Source organism: Bufo gargarizans, chromosome 4 (genome assembly GCF_014858855.1).
Source record: "Bufo gargarizans isolate SCDJY-AF-19 chromosome 4, ASM1485885v1, whole genome shotgun sequence".
Classification (NCBI taxonomy): Eukaryota; Metazoa; Chordata; class Amphibia; order Anura; family Bufonidae; genus Bufo; species Bufo gargarizans.
The window spans coordinates 303,786,275-303,808,043 of NC_058083.1; the positions used below are offsets into that span (position 1 = coordinate 303,786,275).

General features: G+C 42.0%; 1 protein-coding gene across 1 annotated transcript in view; it reads right to left on the reverse strand.

The window, feature by feature from the left end:
• Positions 1–21,769, reverse strand: part of LOC122935391 (titin homolog) — an 848,771-nt gene that overhangs the window by 305,917 nt on the left and 521,085 nt on the right. The window contains exons 50-55 of the mRNA XM_044291163.1: positions 8,483–8,557; positions 4,266–4,358; positions 4,014–4,118; positions 3,682–3,873; positions 2,881–3,153; positions 2,656–2,727 (exon numbers count right to left, since the gene is read on the reverse strand). Coding sequence (XP_044147098.1) covers positions 2,656–2,727; positions 2,881–3,153; positions 3,682–3,873; positions 4,014–4,118; positions 4,266–4,358; positions 8,483–8,557 — 810 coding nt within the window. The remainder of the gene's footprint in view (positions 1–2,655; positions 2,728–2,880; positions 3,154–3,681; positions 3,874–4,013; positions 4,119–4,265; positions 4,359–8,482; positions 8,558–21,769) is intronic.

Here is a 21,769-nt window from a genome sequence, read left to right on the forward strand (position 1 = left end):
TGACCCGACACTTGACTACTGAGACTTGACTTTGTGGAAAACAGGGTGGTGCTTAACCGACTGAAAGCATTATCTGCTGCAATCCAACCGACCACCTGGTCGCACTGGTATGACTTCGAGAGTGGTGTCCTGCGTCGCCCTGCAAACTGGGATATGAAGCTAGGTATCATGGATGAATGTGTTTCTTGTGCTCTGGCAGCAGGCACAGTTTCACCACGCCCAGGGCCACGTCCTCTGCGTGCACCATCAGCAGCACGGCATCTTCCCCATCCCTTACTGCTTGCCTTCTGCATATTAAATGGTATATATGCTTGCAAGTATGTCACATGTACAGTAGCGCAGGTAAGTTGTATGCACAAATAAATTACACTAAATGTCTCACATATTTAGGATACGCAAACATTATACAGGAGATGTAGTGCAGGTAATGTCGTTGTCACCAGCAGCTAAGAAAACCATTACAGTGAATATCACAGATATTTAGGATGTGCAAACGCTATACAGGAGATGTAGCACTGGTAATGTCACTGTCAGCAGCGGCCAAACTGTTGCGCTGAATTTCACAGATATTTATGATGCGCAAATTTAACACAATAGATGTAGTAGAAGTTGTGTCAATATAAGCAGCGGCCAAACAATTGCACACAATTTAGCGTAATAGTCCTTAAAGTGATTTTTGGGTCTCTAGCACCTTTCAACAGTAAACCCTGCCTGGAAAAAAAAAAAGATTCCTGTCCCTACACTATCTGTCTCTTCTGCTGCAGCTCTCCCTGACTAAGACTGAGCCGAACCACGTGTCATCGGGTGTCATATAGCACCAGATGAATCGTTACGGCCAGCCAATCACAGTAATGCCAGTAACCAACATGGCTACGGCATTACAGTGAGTGCCAGTACTTCCCCGCACGTTTATTGGCTGCGTTGCAGCTAACAAACGTGCGGGGAGGAGACTTAAAGAGACACTGACAGCCCCAATTAGCATATTTAGGTATATATACGTGAGTACAGGTCTTATAAAGTCTATTAAAATGATCTAAGTATCCCCCCTGTCCACCTTATAAGTACCAAAATATAAAGTTATATAACCTGCTTGTCCGGTCACCAATCTGCCCAAGGGGCGGCGCTTCATCACAAAATGCGCCCAGCCAGCCGCTCCTAACTGCCGTTCTGAAGCGCCGCCCAGCTCATCAATATTCACTTAGCTGGGCGGCAGCTACAACTCTCCCGACTCAAGTGCCCGGCGCATGCGCATAAAGCAGAGGCTGCAGCACTTGAGTCCGGAGAGTTGTAGCCGCCGCCCAGCTAAGTGAATATTGATGAGCTGGGCGGCGCTTCAGAACGGCAGTTAGGAGCGGCTGGCTGGACGCATTTTGTGATGAAGCGCCGCCCCTTGGGCAGATTGGTGACCGGACAAGCAGGTGATATAACTTTATATTTTGGTACTTATAAGGTGGACAGGGGGGATACTTAGATCATTTTAATAGACTTTATAAGACCTGTACTCACGTATATATACCTAAATATGCTAATTGGGGCTGATAATGCTGCTTCCTCCACACTCTGTCATTGTGCTACTCTGTAGCCTCCTGATGCTGCTGCCACCTCCACAATCTCTTGTCGTTGTGCCACTCTGTGGCCTCCTGATGCTGCTGCAACCTCTGCAATCTCTCGTCGTCATGCCACTCTGTGGCCTCTTCATGCTGCTGTCACCTCCACACTCTATTATTGTGCCACTCTATGGAATCCTGATAATGCTGATTCCTCCACACTCTGTCATTGTGCCACTCTGTGGCCTCATGCTGCTGCCACCCTCTCCACTTCACGACAGGGCCACTATTTTGACTTTTTGGCTTGACTGACATAATCTTTTATTTGACCCTTTTTATGATCTATCTACAACGGATTCTGTCTGTGTAGCAGCTGTAAGGCCTGTATGGTCCTAGCAGAATTGGTATGTGGTTTGGTAGCCAAAAGCAGGAGTGGGTACAAAACACAGAATATTTTGTTTGTGTGTCATCTCTGTTTTGGATCCACTCCTGTTTTTTTTTTTTCGGCATTAGCAATATTGATGGATTACTGACCAAATGCTGACCGAGTGAAGGCGGATGCTCCACAGACAGGATACTTTTTTTGTGGGTTATTGTTTTGACAGATCAGAGGAAAATAATCACTGACGTCAGCACAAACTTACTGCTGACACCCTTTCCACTCTGTTGGGGGGCTCTACTTGTATTAGTGTTTAATAGAACAGGTTCTGTAGACATCTATGTGAAGTCAGCTGATGATGGTGTAAAAGGAATGCGCTTCTTCTTGGCGCTAACATCGACCTGTAAGGCTGAGTTGATACTTGAGTTATTTGGTCAGTTTTGGCCCCGTGACTGTCCAAATAAGTGAAGCGTGCAGTGAATCTGAGAGAGACGCCTGTCATCTGCATATCATATGGACTCACAGTATTATTTCACTACCAAAGCAGACTCCCTATGTGTGTTACTGCAAGGCAAAGTGTTCTACTATAAAGGCTCTCAGCAGCCAGGAAATAGCAGTTTTTAACGTAATTCGCCGCAAATATATTCGGATCAAACCAATTTTTTCCCGAAAAATTTGGCGAACCGGCAAATCGAATTTTTGAAAAATGTGCTCATCTCTAGCCTTTACCTTTCTTAATTTCTGCTGATGATTCAAGCTTGTTCTTAGATTCTGTTGGCTTTTCATGTTTCACTGTAAGGTCTGCAAAGTAATTATGAGTAAATTAGCATCTATATCACATACTGAGATATAACACTTTATAGTAAAGTATTATAAAAAAAAAAAATATTTAGGTCAGATAGTATACATGGTTTACTGTACCTTATTGTATATAGTAATGTTATTGTTGTTTACCTTTTTCAGGTTCTGCTAGCTCTTGATTCTCATTGGATTCTGTAGGCACTTCATGTTTCTCTTTAGGTTCTGTTGGAACATCATGTTTTTTCTTGGGCTCTGTTGGTCCTTCATGTTTTTTCATAGGTTCTGTTGGCACGTCCTCTTTTTTCTTGGGTTCTGTGGGCCCTCCAGGTTTCTTCTTGGGTTCAGTTGGCTCTTTATCTTTTTTCTCAGGTTCTTTTGGTTCTTCATGCTTTTTCTTAGGTTCTGTTGGCTCTCCATGTTTTGTTACTTAGATTTTTGCAAAAAATGAAATAAAATAAAATTTCTAATAATATTACATTTTCGTACCTAAACTTTCAATTATTATTTAACAAGACATTTTAGATCAGATAATTCAACCTATAAATATATGTCATTGGAAATGTTTTTGGTGTTTACCTTTCTAAATTTTTTTTGAGAATTCATATTTTTCAACTGGGATGTCAACAAATTACTAACAAGTTAATTTCCATTTATATTACAGATGGTTACATAAGCTATCAAGTGTTGTTTAAGAATAATTTTAGCACATATAAAGTAATAGGGGGCTGTCTATAAGACAGACAAGGGAGGTCTGAAAATATTGATTTTAAAAGTTCAAATTATTTTTTTCAGAAGGCACTCAATGTTTTTTTTTTTTTGGGCCTGTATTGTAGGAGCTCACTTTTTGGTATCTTGGTGGCTCTAGCCATCTGATTATCAAATGTAACAGTAAACCTGATTCACAACTTCTTCTTATCTCTTCACCCACACATTAAAAAGAATATTGTTGTCTACCGTTTTTATGTTCTGTTGGCTCTTTGTGTTTTTCCTTGGGTTCTGTTGGCTCTTCATATTCTATCTTGGGTTCCTTTGACTGTTCATCTTTCTTTTTAGGCTCTGTTGCCTTTTCATGTGTTTTCTTTGGTTCTATTGGTCCGTCTTTTTCTTTATGTTCTGTTGGCTTCTTATGCTTTTTCATATGTGTCTCTGGAAAGTAATATGCTGAGTTTTTATTAGTATTACATTTTTGTATAACAGATTTCACTGCAAAATGTTATTTCCAAACATATTTTAGGTAAGATAAATCAACATGCAATCATAGCTCATGAATAATGCTATTTGTTTACCTTTCTTAATTTCTTTTGAAAATTCATGCTTTTTCTTGGGTTCTGTTGACTCTTCATGTGTTTTGGTGGATTCTATTGGCTTTTCATGTTTTTCCACAGGGATGTCTAAAAATAAACAAGTTCATGTTTATCTGTATAACTTATTGGTATATAAGCTTACAAGATAAAGTGTTGTTTAAGAATACATTTTAGGTCACATAAGGTAATATTCTTTAACAGATCTAATTATCAACTAATGTTGTTGCCATTTACCTGTTGGCTTTTTATCTTTTTTATTTAGTTCTGTTGGCTCTTCATCTTTCTTCTTAGGTTCTGTTTGCTCTTCTTGTTTTTGCACTGGGGTCTCTGCAAAGTAGTAAGTGAATTTGTATTTGTATAACTTTTTGCTATATAAGTGTTCGAAGTCAAATACAAATATCTTATTTACAAAAATGTTTTAGGTGAGATAAATCAATCTGCAAACATACAAGAGGCGTTCAATAAGTTATCTGCTCTAGCAGTGTTAGAGAGCTGAGCCTGTCTCTGCAGGTTGGCACATGTTTGGGGTGAATGTCCCTGCTGTAATCCTGGTCTGTAAGACTTCCAGCTTTGTTTGCATCTTAATGTTTCATGTTGCCTTATTGTCTGTAAATTATGTTGGTTGCAGGAGCCCCTATTGGGCTTGGTTTTTAATTTTGATTACATAGGCAATAATATCATTTGTATGGATTAGCTGGGTTTGGATATCTACTTCATCACGGATATAGTATTTTGTACTAGTCAATTGTGGTGTCATGTGTAGATTCAGGAGGGTACATTTAGTGTCAACACGTTCTACATTGCTGCTATTTTTAATGTTTATTGATGTATATTGTGAGAATGTTTGAATAAAATGTTATTATATGTGTGTGTTATTTTCAGTTTTGGTTACATGTTTGGACATGCAACATACAGTAGCAGTTCAGTCTGATTAAAACAGTATAAGTAACAAAATGGCAAGTGCAGTATAGTGTGAGTCTACAATGAAAGTGAGTGATTTAGAACTTCATTCTATGATTCAATTCCTTACAAAGGAAGATAAGCCTAAAGAAATCCATAAAATAATGATTGCTGTATATGGTGATGATGCCCCCTTCTACTACCAAGTAAAGTTTTGGGCCAAACATTTTAAATAGGGTAGGGAATCAATTGAGGATGACCCCTGTTCAGGGAAACCTGTCAAAGCATATTCAGGGGAAATGTGCTGTAAGGTAGAGGCTATGAATTTGGAAGATCATCAGGTTAAAGTCGGTGTTATAGCTCATGAATTAGGTATTTCAGTTGGCACTGTTTCCAATATCATTCAGGATGTTTTGATGATTTTAAAGGTCAGTTCCTACTGGATGCCACAAATGTTGACGCCTGAGCAAAAAACTTGTCAATATCAATTTAGCCAAGAGGATTTACATGCTTAGAGAAAATCCAGGAGACTTTTATTCTCAAATTATTACACCGCATAACAATGATTTTGCTACTGAGAGAAAAACATGTGATTTATAGTAAAATGAGCATGCTGATTCCAAATATGAACTCGTAATTTGCCTGACACGTCTAGATTTTAACCCCTTAAGGACCATGGGATTTTTCATTTTTGCGCTTTCGTTTTTTACTCCCCGCCTTCCCATAAGTCCTAAGTTTTTTATTTTTCCATTCACATAGCCTAATGAGGGCTTATTTTTTTGCAGGACAAGTGGTACTTTCTAATGGCACCATTTACAGTTGCATACCATGTAGTAGGATGCGGTAAAGCTGTAGGAAGCGGTAACAAAATTTGAAATGGAAAAAACGCAATTCTGATAAAGATTTTTATATATATATATATATATATATATATATATATATATATATTATTTATTTTTTTTACACTATGCACTATGAAGTAAAATTGACCTGTTATCCTCATTCTCCAGGTCAGTACTGTTACAACAATACCACACTTCAGACCCCTATAACTTTTTGTAGTTATGTGTACGGGGCTGTGTGAGGGCTCATTTTTTGCGGAATGATCTGTTCTTTTCAGTGATACCAATTTGAAGTGTGTGCGGCTTTTTGATCACTTTTTATAAAGAAAATAATTGGGTCGTTAAAGTGACAAAAAATGGCAAATTGGCTGTTTATTATCTTTTTTTTCACGTTATGCTATTTGCTGTATGCCATTAATATTGTTATATTTTAACAGTATGGGCATTTTTGCACACGGCGATGCCCATGATATTTATTTTTTCACTGTCTAAGTATTTTTATTTTAAGGAAAGAAGGGTGATTTGAACTTTTTTTATATTTGCAAAAACTTTTTTTAACTTTTTAACTTTTTTTTAAAGTCACAGTGGGTGACAATAACTGGAAATCATTAGATTGCCTATTGTGTTCACTACCACCTAGTGGCCTGTATTGGTATAGTCATCTAATAGGCACCGAAGCCTGCTTGAGGCTTCAGCCTATTAGATCAATGTAACAGATTCCCCTATAAACGTAAATGTGTTAACGATCCAGACAATTTCTGCTAAATATGTGGCAAATACACTACTTATGATCAGCACAAGAATCTGACAAAGCTAGTAGTGCAGAACTTCCTTGGGAACAGACGAGCTGCAAACTATGCTGAATTAGTAGACAACATGCTTACAGCATATGAACAACTTGGCTGCCGAATGTCATTGAAAGTGCATGTCTTACATTCCCATCTTGACTTTTTCCCACCCAATTTGGGACACGTAAGTGACAAACACGGAGAGTGGTCAGACAAACAAAAATGACCCAGGGTATCCCCAAGGCGGGTAAGAGACAGTGCCCACCCTGAATAGCCACAGGGGATACACCTAAAGTGTAACTCGGTAAAAGCTCCCGAGTGAAATAGCAGAAACAAATGAAAAGAGAGCTCATATTACCAAAAATATATAAATTTTATTACAATAAGTTAAAAAATGATAACAAAAAAAGGAGAAGGGTAAATTAATACATGAGATGCCGTAAAACAAGGTGATGGGAGCGGAGAAAAAACAACAGCACCACCCTGGGAGGAAGGAGCACACGGTTGAGACAAATGAAGAGATGTAATATACATAATATCTGACATGGGAATAAGCGATCTTGGGTACAGTGCCCAGTCCATGCAAAAAGTGAATGGAGAGATAGAACCATACAATATCAGGTAAAGCACGGTCAGCTCATGCACCCCCACTAGAAGTAGATACAAACATGTAAGGATGGAAATTGTATCAAACAAGGCAAAGTGCCGGTGGACAAGAATTGACCACACAATCAGCGGGGGGCAATGGGAGACCAGAGCTTACCTGAAATAACCGTGTGCAAAGAAACCCAGGGTGGCGCTACCCCAACGCGCGTTTCGGCGTGCCTTCGTCAGGGGGTCAAACACGGAGAGTGGTTCCATAAAAATATTTCTACAATGGAGAACAGGTATCAAGGCCGCTGGAATCCCAACATGATACGGGAATATATGACTATTCACAAATGCAAAAGCAGATGCCTGAATCATTTTTAACAGTACTGGACCATGCTCAAGTAAGGCTTTTAAACTGAAAAACAAGCCTTTTGGAAATTTTGCAATTCCATTACATTTTCATACACTGTTTACTAGGCAAACTTTGATGTACATCAGGCAATTGTTGAATTAAAACTTGTTCTGTTCAAAATTATTCAATGCTTTCCAAGTGCTTAATTCATTTAGGCAAACTTATACATAGCTAAATTTCGTGACGTGTTACAACAAATCTGACCTTGGATTTGTAATCCGCACACTCAATTTAGTATAGGACAAATGGTTTTTGCCCAGTAGCAGACAAACATTTTTGTTTTTGTTTTTTTGGGTGATGAAACATGGGTCCACCACCCTGATCCTGAGACCAAATGAGGGTCCATGCAATGGAAGCACAATGGGTGAACAACATTTCATTTGCACCAGTTAGCTATAAGGATCATGGCAACCATTTTTGGAATACAGAACACTTTTTTATTACTAGAATTCATGCCACTCAAGACAATTACTGGAGACACCTATGCTTCAACAATGAAGGCATTAAATGAGGCAATCAAAGAGAAACACCAAGAGAAATTGCTGGCTGGCGTTTTGCTGCTTCACAACAATGTGTCAGCTCACAAGTCTTACAAATCACAAGCTACTATCAGGGAATACAGCTTCATGGACCTTAATGGTCCACCCTACAGTCCAGACTTGGTTCCTGGAACCTGAAGAAATGTTTGCTTGGGTAACGATTTCCTGATGATAATGCAGTCAAAGAGGCTGTAATTGGGTTCCTGCAGCAGCAAGAAGTCTCCTTCTATTCTGAGGGCATCCTATCACTGGAGGTGAAGTGGAATAAGTGTTGAAGTCAAGGGGGATTACATTGAAAAGTAGTAAGTTGGTTTCATATTCAGTTAAATAACTTATTGAACACCCCTCGTACATCATGGAAAAAAAATTGGGTATTTACCGTTCTTAATTTTTGCTGACAATTTATGTTTTATCTTAGGTTCTTTTGGCTCTTCATGTTTCTTTAGTGGGATGTCTGGAAAATAATTATAGTAAATTAAAGTCAACTTAATGTCACCTCTGCACCAGTAAACAGACTGGTCAAGGATAACTGGATTTTCAGCACAGTAAAAGAATGTTACATGACTAATGCCATGTTTTAGGCTTTGTTCACATCACCGTTCAGCCTTTACGTTCTCCTGCTCCGTTTAGGAGCAGGATAAGGGAAAGGACGGAGAAGGCACATAACTGAGCCAAACAGAGCCTAAGGACCCCATAGACTATAATGGGGTCCATTATGTTTCCCCTCATATGATGATTTTGGAGCAGAGACAAAAGTTGTGCATGCAGGACTTTTGTCTCCGTTTCGAAATCATCTTCTGAGCGGAAACATAACAGACCCAATTATAGTCTATGGGCTCCTTAGTGCTCCTTTTGGCTCAGTTATGTGCCTTCTCCGTCCTTTCCGTTCTCCTGCTCCTAAATAGAGCAGGAGAATGGAAAGGCTGAACGGTGATGTGAATGAAGCCTTAGTTAGGCCATGAAAGGTATGAATGCAGATTAAATATGTGTATATTACAAAATTGTGTGATTTTCTATTATATAAACAAATACAAAAATAAAATAAAAACTAGAATACACCTTTAACTGACAGAATTACTCTGGGTGTCGATCAGGAGCCATAGTATTTGTGTTATAGTCTCTGCAATGCCGCTGGATGTGCCAAATTTATGATGTGTAAATGTAGATAAATTTGTTGAGTACAACCAGTTGAGCACAACCATTTCCCACCTTTGCAATGCCCCCTTTTGGAAAAGTACCGTAAAAAATGAGACATAACTTTTTTCCAAAAAAATAACATTTTAAAAGTCACAAACACAGCTTGCAACTTTTTAAAGCCACTTTTCTGGCACATGGGAAATTATAAATCTCTCCCTGTGTTGGCCAGCTGCTGAAGTTCATTCAATTGTAGTAGCCACCAAAAATAGTGCTGCTCCCATCCCACACACTGAGCAGCTGACATATACTGTAAGTATACAACTGATAATTGGCCTACTCCTCATCTAACAGACAACAGCTGATCACTGCTGCACCCCCCTTGCACACACACAACAATCAACCATTTTAGGCTACATGCACACGAACGTTGTTTGTTTCTGCGTCCGTTCCGTTTTTTTTGCGGATAGGATGCGGACCCATTAATTTCAATGGGTCCGCAAAAAACGCGGACAGCACACTGTGTGCTGTCCGCATCAATATGTCCGTTCCATTGCACCGCAAAACAAATAGCGCATGTCCTATTTTTTTCTAGTTTGCGGACAAGGATAGGCATTATTACAATGGATCCGCAAAAAAAACTGATGCCATACGGAACGTCATCCTTTATTTGTGGATCCGCAATTTGCGGACAGCAAAACACATACGGTCATGTGCATGTAGCCTTACTTATAGAGGGAAAAAAAGCTGTCTGCTTTGAAGTTGTTTGGGAGCACCACTTATACAAGCAGACAAACAACGCGAGTTTGTGAGCATTTTTTGTGTTTGATTTCAAATGTGTGTTTGTATTAAGTGTGTGACTTTAGATTAAGTGACTTTAGGAGGGGACTACACTAAATCAGTTTTATATCACTGCACTGCATTATATTTTTTCGATTTTCTTGCATAATCCCCATTATTATGTCTTCCATTATTGACAGCAAAGTTCTGTGCATATCATGTATAATGTATGAAGTCCTGGAACAGCCGTTTGAGGGTACATATCTTTGTTCAAAATGGGAGAAAATTGCTCATTTGGAATTGCACATCATGTGTCTAAACGAGCAAGTTTCAACACTGAGAAGCTTTGGCAATTTGGAAAAAAAATGCTGTTCACTTTGCAAGCACTCTTTGGGGTAGATGCGGGGAAAGGTGGTAGCATGGAGGCTCAGGAAAGTGAGTGAGGTAGCTGGATAACATTTAGAAAGCAGGATAGATGGAAGAGTGCCAGGGAGGCTATTCCTGATCTACTTCAGGGAGAGCACTGCTGCAGCAAGACACTTCCTCTGCCAGTCAGGGGAATGTCAGCTCCAGAAAGCAGGGGACCAGGAGAGCAAGGCAGGCCAGACAGGTGTTGGTAGTGGGAGACTCAATTATTAGGGGTACAGATAGGGCAATCTGTCACAAAGAACGGGATCCTCGAATGCTGTGTTGTCTTCCTGGCGCTCGAGTTCAACATATTGTGGATCGGGTTGACAGATTACTGGGAGGGGCTAGCAAAGATTCAGCAGTCATGGTCCATATTGAAACCAATGACAAATTTAGAGGTAGGTGGAGAGTCCTTAAAAATGATTTTAGGGATTTAGGTCACAAGCTTAGGGCTAGGACCTCAAAGGCAGTGTTTTCCAAAATACTACCTGTACCACGAGCCACGCAAGAAAGGCAGTGGGAGGTTAGGGAGGTTAACAAGTGGCTCAAGAACTGGTGTTGGAAGGAGGGGTTTGGTTTCCTGGAGAACTAGGCCGACTTCTCTGTCGGCTACAGGATCTATCATAGGGATGGGCTGCAACTCAATGGGGAAGGTGCAGCTGTTTTTGGAGAGAAGATTGCTAGAAGGTTGGAGGAGTGTTTAAACTATGGACTGGGGGAGGGTAATTACATTATAGGAGGGTAAAATAGAGACCTGGGGCAAGGTAATGAAAATGGGGGAGGAATGGAAGGAGGGACTAGAACAGTTCAAAAGGAAAGGTGTAGGGTAGAAAATATACATAAACTTCTCAATTGTATGTACTATGGCATAGTGGGAATAACTGAGACATGGCTGGATGATAGCTATGACTGGGCAGTTAACTTACAGGGTGACAGTCTGTTTAGAAAGGATCGTCAAAACTGGAGAGGGGCAGGGGTTTGCCTTTATATAAAGTGCTGTCTAAAGCCCAAGATATAAGTAAGGGACATAAATATGTCAGGTCACTGTGGGTAGAAATATATGGAGGCAAAAACAAAAATAAAATACTAAAAGGAGTTAATTATAAGCCACCTCATATATCCACAGAAAATCTACTACTAAGGCCTCATGCACACGACCGTTGTTCTGGTCCGCATCCGAGCTGCAGTTTTTTGAGGCTCCGGTGCAGACCCATTCACTTCAAAGGGGCCGCAAAAGATGCGGACAGCACTTCGTGTGCTATCCGCATCCGTTGCTCTGTTCTGTGGCCCCGCCAAAAAAATATGACATGTCCTATTCTTGTTCATTATGCAGACAAGAATAGGCATTTCTAAAAAGGGCCACCTGTTCCGTTCCGCAAATTGCGAAAGGCACACTGGCGGCTTACGTGTTTTGCAGATCCACAATTCGCGTACCGCAAAAAATGAAATGGCTATTGCATGAGGCCTAAAGGAGATAGATGAGGCGGCAAATCATAATGAAATTGTTATTATGGGGGACTTCAACTACCCAGACAAAGACTGTGAAACTGAAACCTGTAGAATCATAAAGGAAACAGGTTCTTGGCAACTGATACAGGATTTAACTATACTGGACGTAGTATTAACCAATAGACCTGGCAGAACAACAGACGTGCAGGTGAAGGGACACTTGGGAAATAGTGACCATAAAATAATAACCTTCCAACTGTCATTCAAAAAAGTGTTTCTTAAAGGAGGAACAAAAATTCCAAACTTCAAAAAAGCTAAATTTAGGCAACTAAGAGAGGCAATTGGCCTAACTAACTGGGACAAAGTCCTCAAAAATAAAAATACAGCAACAAAATGGGATATTTTTAAAAGCAATCCTAAACTCTAATTGTGAGCGGTACATACTTTATGGGAATAAAAGGGTAAGGAACAAGAAAAAAACAATGTGGATAAATAGAATTGTAAAGAAAGCAATACATGACAAAAATAAAGCATTTAAATGGGGACTGAGTGAAAGGACTGGCAAAAACTGCAAGAAACCAGCACTCCAATACACCCTTTATTACACATAAAAGATGGCATCATACACACCCTTGAAAAATTATGATTGCTGGGCGAGGGCCTACTACTGAGCTGACCATCAAAAAAATTATGGTTGAGAGTCTGCTGCTGAGCTGACTCTCTAAAACATTAGGGGCAAGTGCCTACTGCTGATCTGACAATCGATAAAATTATGGTTTAGGGCCTGCTGCTAAGCTGACCCTCAAAAAAATTATGGTTGAGAGTCTGCTGCTGAGCTGAACCTCTAAAACATTAGGAGTGAGGGCAGCCTAATAAGCATGTTGATATGATGGAGGAGGAGGACGAGAAAAGGAAGATTGAACCATATACCCTTTTTTGTGGTGGAAGGTGGGCATGGGATTACAGTGTATTCAATACACTATAAAAGCCATATTTAAAGTGCCTTTATGTTCAGCCGCTTTCCTCTGGTGGAGTAGAGAAGTCAGAAGCAATGCAGGCCTTGTTCATTTTGATAACAGTCAACCAGCATTTTCAGTTGACAATCGGATACACTTATCAGTTATTATGTCCCCAGCAGCACTTAATACCCGCTCTGACAAAACGCTGGCGGCAGCGCAGGCCAGCACCTTCAAGGTGTAGAGTGCCAGTTTATGCCATGTGTCCAGCTTGGACACCCAATAGTTGTAAGGCACAGAGGGATTATTGAGAACGCTGACACGGTCTGCTACGTACTCCTTCACCATCTTCCAAAACTTTTCTATCCTTGTGACACTAGGCCGCGCATCAGGGTGAGTTTGCTGGCGGGGTGTCATGAAACTGTCCCACGCCTTGGAGAATGTTGTCTTGCCTCTGTTGGAACTGCTGTGTGTTCCCCTCGTCTCCCCTCCTCGGTTGCCCAAGGAACTACGTACTCTGCTGCCAGCGTTGTCAGCTGGAAATTTTTGGAGCAATTTTTCCACAAGGACCTTCTGGTATTGCCCCATTTTGCTCGTCCTCTCCACCACAGGAATGAGAGATGAGAAGTTCTCTTTGTAGCGGGGGTCGAGAAGGGTGAACAACCAGTAATCGGTGTTGGCCAAAATGCATATAACAGGAGAGTCATGAGAAAGGCAGCATAACAAAGTCAGCCATGTGTGCCAGAGTCCCAATAGACAAGACTTCGCTGTCCTTATTAGGATGACTCTCAATCTCCTCATCCTCTTTCTCCTCTTCGACCCATCCACGCTGAACAGATGGAATAAACCTGCTATGGGTACTACCCTATGTAGCGGAGGCAACCGTCTCCTGCTCCTCCTTCTCCTCTTCATCATCATCCAATTCGCGCTAAGAAGACAAACTGAGGGTGGTCTGGCTATCACCTTGTGTACTGTCTTCTCCCATTTCCACCTCTTCCACATGCAAAGCGTCCACCTTCATTGTGAGCAGCAAGCGTTTCAGTAGACACAGAAGTGGGATGGTTACGCTGATAATGGCGGAATCACCACTCACCATCTGTGTTGATTCCTCAAAGTTGTGTAAAACCTCACAGAGGTCAGAAATCCATGCCCACTCGTCGCTTGTGAACAGTGGAAGCTGAATGGAAAGGCGACAACCATGTTGCAGCTGGTATTTTACTACTGCCCTCTGCTGCTCACAAAGCATGGCCAACATTTGGAACGTGGAGTTCCAGCGCATGCTCATGTCACCTTGCTTCCTGAGGAAGCAAACTATACGCGAAACGCGCGTTGAGGAGTAACTTCACCTTGTCCGCAGCCCCTGCATTTTGGTATGTAATATAGTCATGTAGTGCACCTTTTCGGCTTTGTTAAATCTGAAGATTAGAGCTGTATAAGTGAGGCACAGATCTACATAGATAGCATGCGTGCAGTTTAATTATTTGCCTTGATCCAGATCCCCTCAGTGTGATCCATTTTTTCTGGGAGTTTCCGGAGAGTACAATGCAAGGGGGTAGATCTCGGCATAATTTAGTGCTATGGGTCTGTTGAAAAGGTGATTCATATCTGTGATTTGTCCCCGTGTACACATATTTATGTACTATAATACATGTTGTTTTACCATGATATAAATAAAATGTTATTTTTTAATCTTAAAAAATTGATGTGGTTGCACTCCTTTGTTTGTGTGATTTTAAAAATATATATTGCTGCCAGGTACAACAATAGTCCTTAAAATGACTTTTGGGCCTCTAACAATTGCACGCAATTTAGCGCAGGTTGTGCTAATAATATATATTGCTGCCAGATGCAACAATAGTCCTTAAAAGGACTTTTGGGTCTCTAACACCAACCCTGCCTAACAAAAAAATTAAATTCAATTCCCTACACTATCTGTCCCTTCTTGTCACGGAAGGTGTACAGAAAACTAGAAGACACAAAATGAAGATCCGACCGACTGGATCCAAAACTAAGGAACCAAAGGGAAAGCCCTGCAACAGACCTGGCTCTCTCCCTAACTGCTCAGCCTATGCAAAAATCTCAATGGTAGATGATCGCATATCCTCGTTCCTCGACTGTATAACACCTGAACACCCTATAATAGTGAGGGGACACGACCACCGGCTCCCTACACGTGATACAGAGGGAGTCAGGGTCACCTGGGATCCAGCAAGCAGGAAAACACAAATGAATGAACAAAACTTATCTGTAGAAGACTCAGTAGTAGCATCCAGCATGCACACACTCCAGGAAGTTGTATAAACCTCAAAGTGATGCAGTATGGGAAGGAATTTAAAGGGATGCAATCAGTGCAACTACATGACAGCTGAGAGAGGCTAACGAGATGAGAAAACGAAAGCAAAACAAAAGGAACCTCAAGCAGGAGGTTCTGAAGAACGTCTGACAGAGCTTCTCAGATGTCTGGTGGTGACACTTCTACAGCACAGCTCTCCCTGACTAAGACTGGCCAAACTATGTGTCCTGACGCGTTCCAGCCGCCCAATCACTGTAATGCCATTAACCAACATAGCTACGGCATTATAGTGAGGAGGAGGAGACTCAAGCCGAACTGGTGTTCCCCTAAAGTGAGTAAAATTGGCTTCTACCTCACAGGGGTTTATTTTTTTGCCTTCCTCTGGATCAACGTGCAGGATAACAGGCTGAACTGGATTGACAGATGTCTTTTTTCGGTCTTATAAACTATGTTACTATGTTAGGGTTTCCGAGACACGGCCACGATCCTGTGTGGCCGTCAGGATGGAATTCCGGTGGTGCATGACAGTAATTGATACAGCAGTCTATTCCCAGCTGGAACGGCCTGTCGGATTTGCTTAATGCAGCTTTGAAACAAGCCTAAGTAAAATGACTGGTATATTTATGCCAGTAAATATGATCTGTTTATGAACTGACTGCATCAGTGATAAACTGTTGTGGAGGGGTGAGGAAAAGGCAAGGTATACACATTTTGGCCATGTTGCTGTTATGCAATGGCTTTAGAGAGCCACAATGTGTAACCCTGGTCTTATTGTAAGGTACTGTAATAGTGCCTGATGAAGAAGCTCTGTGAAGTTCGCAAGGAAACCAGTTGAGTATGAAAGGTTTGTTGTTTTTCTACTTTGTGTGTGTGCTTCTGTTTTTTACAGGTTCTGCTCTTAAATGGATTATATTAAATTCATTGTATTATATCAAAATGCTGTGGAATGTATTTGTTTAATAAGATGGTTGGAACCAAGGAGTGTTTATTTAAAGGCTATGTACACCTTTGGGGGCATTTTTCTTATCATGAGCTAAAAATCATTATTTCAATAGGTCTTTATTAAAAATCTTAAGTCTTTTTCTCTGTACAGAGCAGAGATCCTCTACTAGCAGAATCTGAATGTTCTCTCTGCTCCATCAGGCAGGGAGCTTACTGGCTCCTTGTCTCTGACCTTATAAACACTCATCAAAGCTCAATCCTTACTGATAAGAATCTGGCTTAAATAAGTAATTTGGAGATAAGGTTTATTAGATGACCAGCACAAAGTGAAAGTAGGATGCACACAGCCAGAGAAACTGTTAAACCCTTTGTGACAGAACGGCTCAATATTTTTAAGACCAAGTGAAAAAAATCATTTTCACCCCTTAAAAAATTTTGTATTAAAGAAATTTTTTTTTGTTGTTTTTTTTTTTTTACAATTTATTGCTGCATTAGTAATGGAAATGTGTGACAGACACGCCTTTATTATAAATGGGTCTTAGTGTCAGCCATTGAGGGTTTTTTTCTTCCCAGGAAAGAAATGGAACCCCCTACTACCTCACTAAATAATACCTCAGGGGTGCCAAGAACAGCCAGGTTGCCTTCTTCAGAGGACCATCTAATGTGGTGGTTCACTTCTGAGGTGGCTTCAGGCTAATATTTTTAGGGTGGAAGAGGCCAATAACCAAGGACCTTCCCATTCTGAGGTCAGTCCTCAGCTGTCAAGTTAAGCTCTGTTGGTTATTAAAAAAAATGGGTGGGACTCTACAGAGGTTTTTCTTTTTTTAAAGAATATTTTTAAATAAGTGCAAATATCCACTCAATCTGACGTAATCTATTTACTACTGTGTTCCTATGCCCACAGTTTTACTTAACTATCAGTCCTGCTCTGCGTACCAGGTAGTGATGTCCCGAACTACTCGCCGGCGAACAGTTCACGGCGAACATAGCTTTTTCGCGTTTGCCGCGGCGGGCGAACATATGCGATGTTCGGTCCGCCCCCTATACATCATCATTGAGCAAACTTTGACCCTGTACCTCACAGTCAGAAGACACATTCCAGCCAATCAGCAGCAGACCCTCCCTCCCAAACCCTCCCACCTCCTAGACAGCATCCATTTTAGATTCATTCTGAAGCTGCTTTCTTAGTGAGAGGAGGGAGAGTGTAGCTGCTGCTGATTGAATAGGGAAAGCGTTAGCTAGGGCAGTGTTCTGAACTTCTGTGTCCACAGACTCATCTGCTGTAAGGACAGTGCCCTGACAGCACCCCAAAAAGCCCTTTTTAGGGCTGGTACATCAGTCTGCTTTTTTTTGTTTGCTTGTTTGTATAATCGCAGTTGCAAGCCAGTGAGTGACTGTGTGGCCCAGAGACAGTACTGTGTGCACACCATTCATACAGGGTGTCACAATACCTTGCAGATAAAAAAAATTCAATTTATTATTTTTCTGTGATATAATCCCAGTTGCAAGCCAGTGTGTGTCTGGCCCACAGACTGTACTGTGGCCACTTGCTGCTAGGCCACCACTGATACCGTTACAGGGTGTCACTCACAAATACCTTTCAGATAAAAAAAATTAAATGTATTATTTTTCTGTGATGTAATCCCAGTTGCAAGCCAGTGTGTGTCTGGCCCACAGACTCTACTGTGGCCACTGGCTAGGCCACCACTCATACCGTTACAGGCTGTCACTCACAAATACCTTGCAGATAAAAAAAAAATTCAATTTATTATTTTTCTGTGATATAATTCCAGTTGCAAGCCAGTGTGTGTCTGGCTGACAGACTGTACTGTGGCCAATGGCTAGGCCACCACTCAAACCGTTACAGGGTGTCACTCACAAATACCTTGCAGATAAAAAAAATCTATTATTTTTCTGTGATATAATCCCAGTTGCAAGCCAGTGTGTGTCTGGCCCACAGACTGTACTGTGGCCACTGGCTAGGCCACCACTCATACCGCTACAGGGTGTCACTCACAAATACCTTGCAGATAAAAAAATTCAATTTATTATTTTTCTGTGATATAATCTCAGTTACAAGCCAGTGTGTGTCTGGCCCACAGACTGTACTGTGGCCAATGGCTAGGTCACCACTCATACCGTTACAGGGTGTCACTCACAAATACCTTGCAGATAAATAAAAAGTCTATTTATTATTTTTCTGTGATATAATCCCAGTTGCAAGCCAGTGTGTGTCTGGCCCACAGACTGTACTTTGGCCACTGGCTAGGCCACCACTCATACCGCTACAGGGTGTCACTCACAAATACCTTGCAGATAAAAAAAATCAATTTATTATTTTTCTGTGATATAATCCTAGTTGCAAGCCAGTGTGTATCTGGCCCACAGACTGTACTGTGGCCACTTGCTGCTAGGCCACCACTCATACCGTTAGAGGGTGTCACTCACAAATACTTTGTAGATAAAAAAAATCAATAATTTTTTTTCTGTGATATAATCGCAGTTGCAAACCAGTGTGTGTCTGGCCCACAGACTGTACTGTGGCCACTGGCTAGGCCACCACTGATACCGTTACAGGGTGTCACTCACAAATATCTTGTAGATAAAAAAATATCTATTTATTATTTTTATGTGATATAATCCCAGTCGCAAGCCAGTGTGTGGCACAGTACATATAGGGTTGCACAGTACCTTGCACGCATAGTACCACTTATCTAAAAAAAAAATGACAGGTAGAGGAAGGCCACCCCACAGGGGCGGTCGTGGTGCTGTGATTTCCACTAGCCCTGGAATAATGCCCAGAGTTCAAAGGCCACGTTCCCTGAACCCAAAAAATTCTGAGAAAATAGTTGACTGGCTTACACAGGACTTTTTTCAACAGTTTCCGCTAAGAACCTTGATGCACCGTCCTCCTCCAGCTCAGCTTTGGTCACCTGCTCTCAAGTTACCACTCTCCTGCCCGCCGCCACCACCACCACTACCACCATAGCCACCTCAGCCGCTTCACTTGATCCCTCAGAGGAGTTATTTACACATCAGTTGGATGAAAATTAGTGATGCACAACCATTATTGCCAGGGCATGTAGATAACAGGGATATGTCTCAGTCAGGCAGCATTACACACATGGATGTACAGTGTGATGATGATGACGATGTTGTACCCGCTGCTGCTTCCTTTGCTGAGGTGTCAGATACAAGTGAAGCGGTTGATGATGACGATGTGTCCGTGGATGCCACGTGGGTGCCTGCTCGAAGAGAAGAAGAAGAGGGGGAAAGTTCAGAAGGAGAGACAGAGAGAAGGAGGAGACGAGTTGGAATCAGGGGAGGTTGTCGCAAGGAGCTAGTGGCACAGTCAGACAGCATGTATCAGCACCCAGGGTCAGCCAGACCAATCAACGCATGCTGTTGCCACCACCAGAATGCCGTCATTGCAAAGCTCAGCAGTGTGGCATTTTTTTTGAGTGTCTGCCTCTGATAACAGCATGCCATTTGCAACCTATGCCAAAAGAAACTGAGTCGTGGGAAATCCAACACCCACCTCGGTACAACTGGTACAACTGCTATTAGCTATTAAAGCTATTAAGCTATTAAACTTGCGTTTGACGAGTGGCGCCACTTCTTAGAGGGGGCAGTCCACCCCTGTCACTGTGATTACGGACCACAAAAATCTCCTGTACCTCGAATCAGCTAAGCGTCTCACCCCTAGACAGGCTAGGTGGTCGCTATTTTTTACCAGGTTTAACTTTGTTATTACCTATCGTCCTGGGGCAAAGAACACCAAGGCTGATGCACTATCTCGTTGTTTCCCTGGAGGGGGTAATGTGAGTGATCCGGTGCCCATTCTACAAAGAGGAGTGGTTGTCTCTGCGGTACACTCTGTTTTGGAGGGGAAGGTGTTAGAGGCCCAGGGGGACGCCCCGGTCTCTTGCCCCTCAGAGAAATTGTTTGTACCGTTGAACCTACGTTTCGAATTATTAAAGGAACATCATAATTCGGCACTTGCTGGGCACCCGGGTAGTAAAGCAACCTTGGAGCTATTGTCTCGTCATTTTTGGTGGCCAAGGTTGCGTCAGGATGTATTGGATTTTGTGTCTTCTTGTTCTACCTGTGCGCGCGCAAAAGTTTCACATACACGTCCTGCAGGGTCTCTTTTACCACTCGTTATTCCCAATAGACCGTGGACACATCTGTCAATGGATTTTATCACTGACTTACCTTTGTCTGCGGGTAAAACAGTGATTTTGGTAGTAGTGGACAGGTTTAGCAAAATGGTACACTTCATTGCGTTACCCGCACTACCTAATGCTAAGACTCTTGCTCAGGTATTCGTCAGTGAAATCGTGAAGCTTCACGGGTTCCCCTCCGATGTTGTTTCGGATCGGGGTACCCAGTTTATTTCTAAATTTTGGAAAGCTTTTTGTTCCCGTTTGGGGGTACACTTGTCCTTTTCCTCAGCTTTCCATCCTCAGTCGAATGGACAGACTGAGCGAACCAACCAAAACCTTGAGACATATCTAAGATGTTTTGTGTCTGAAAACCAAGAGTTGTGGTCATCATATTTACCGTTAGCTGAGTTTGCCATAAATAATCGTCGTCAGGAATCCACTGGCAAGTCACCATTTCTTGGTGCATATGGTTTTCATCCCCAATTCTGTACTTTCAAAGAGGGGGGTCTTCTGGGGTTCCCGAAGAGGAACGTTTTTCGTCATCTCTTTCATCGGTATGGCAGAAGGTGCAAGCTAACTTGAAAAATATGGGAGGTAAATACAAATGCATGGCTGATAAGAGACGGTCGCCAGGTCCGGACCTAGGAGTGAATGACTATGTGTGGTTGTCTACTAGGAATATTAAATTGAAGGTTCCCTCTTGGAAACTGGGTCCTAGGTTTATTGGCCCTTACAAAATTGTAGCCATCATCAACCCCGTGGCTTTTCGCCTGGAGTTACCTCAGACTTTTAAAATTCATAATGTTTTTCATAAGTCGTTACTCAAAAAATATGTTCCACCTCTAGAACCATCACCGCTGCCACCCCCTCCTGTTGTCGTGGATGGTAATCTAGAATTTCAGATATCCAAAATTGTTAATTCTCGTTGGGTCCGCCGCTCTCTTCAATATCTGGTGCATTGGAGAGGTTACGGTCCCGAGGAAAGAATGTGGGTTCCTGCGTCTGAGGTAAACGCCGACAGGTTAGTTTGGGTTTTTCATGCCTCTCATCCTGAGAGACCTGGTCCTGAGTGTCCGGAGGCCCCTCGTAGAGAGGGGGGTACTGTCACGAGGGTATCGAGAACCACGCCTGACTCCGTTATACCCGGGTTCAGGAAGTCGCAGCGGTTGGCTGCACGCTCTATTTAAGATAGGGCTGTTTTCCTTATGGTAGCTTTCTGGGTTTGCTTTGCAAACCCTTTTGGCTCACTCAGGGATCCGTAGCTCCTTCTCCTCAGCTGTTCCTTGTCCAGCACTCCCAAGCCTCCTTATATTCCTCTCTCACACTTCTCTGGTTGCCAGAGATAGAGCTTCCTGCCTGGACATCTATCCTGACCCACTGGAGCTGTGTTGCTGCGTTCTCTGACTGTTGATTCAGAACGCTACCCTCCGGATCCCTGTTGGACCTTTGTGGACTATTGTTGTCGTCCACCTGGGTGTTTGTGTTTGTCTGTGTTTGTCTGTCCTCTCCCTGGTGTTTCCCTCTTAGTGCAGTGGTGA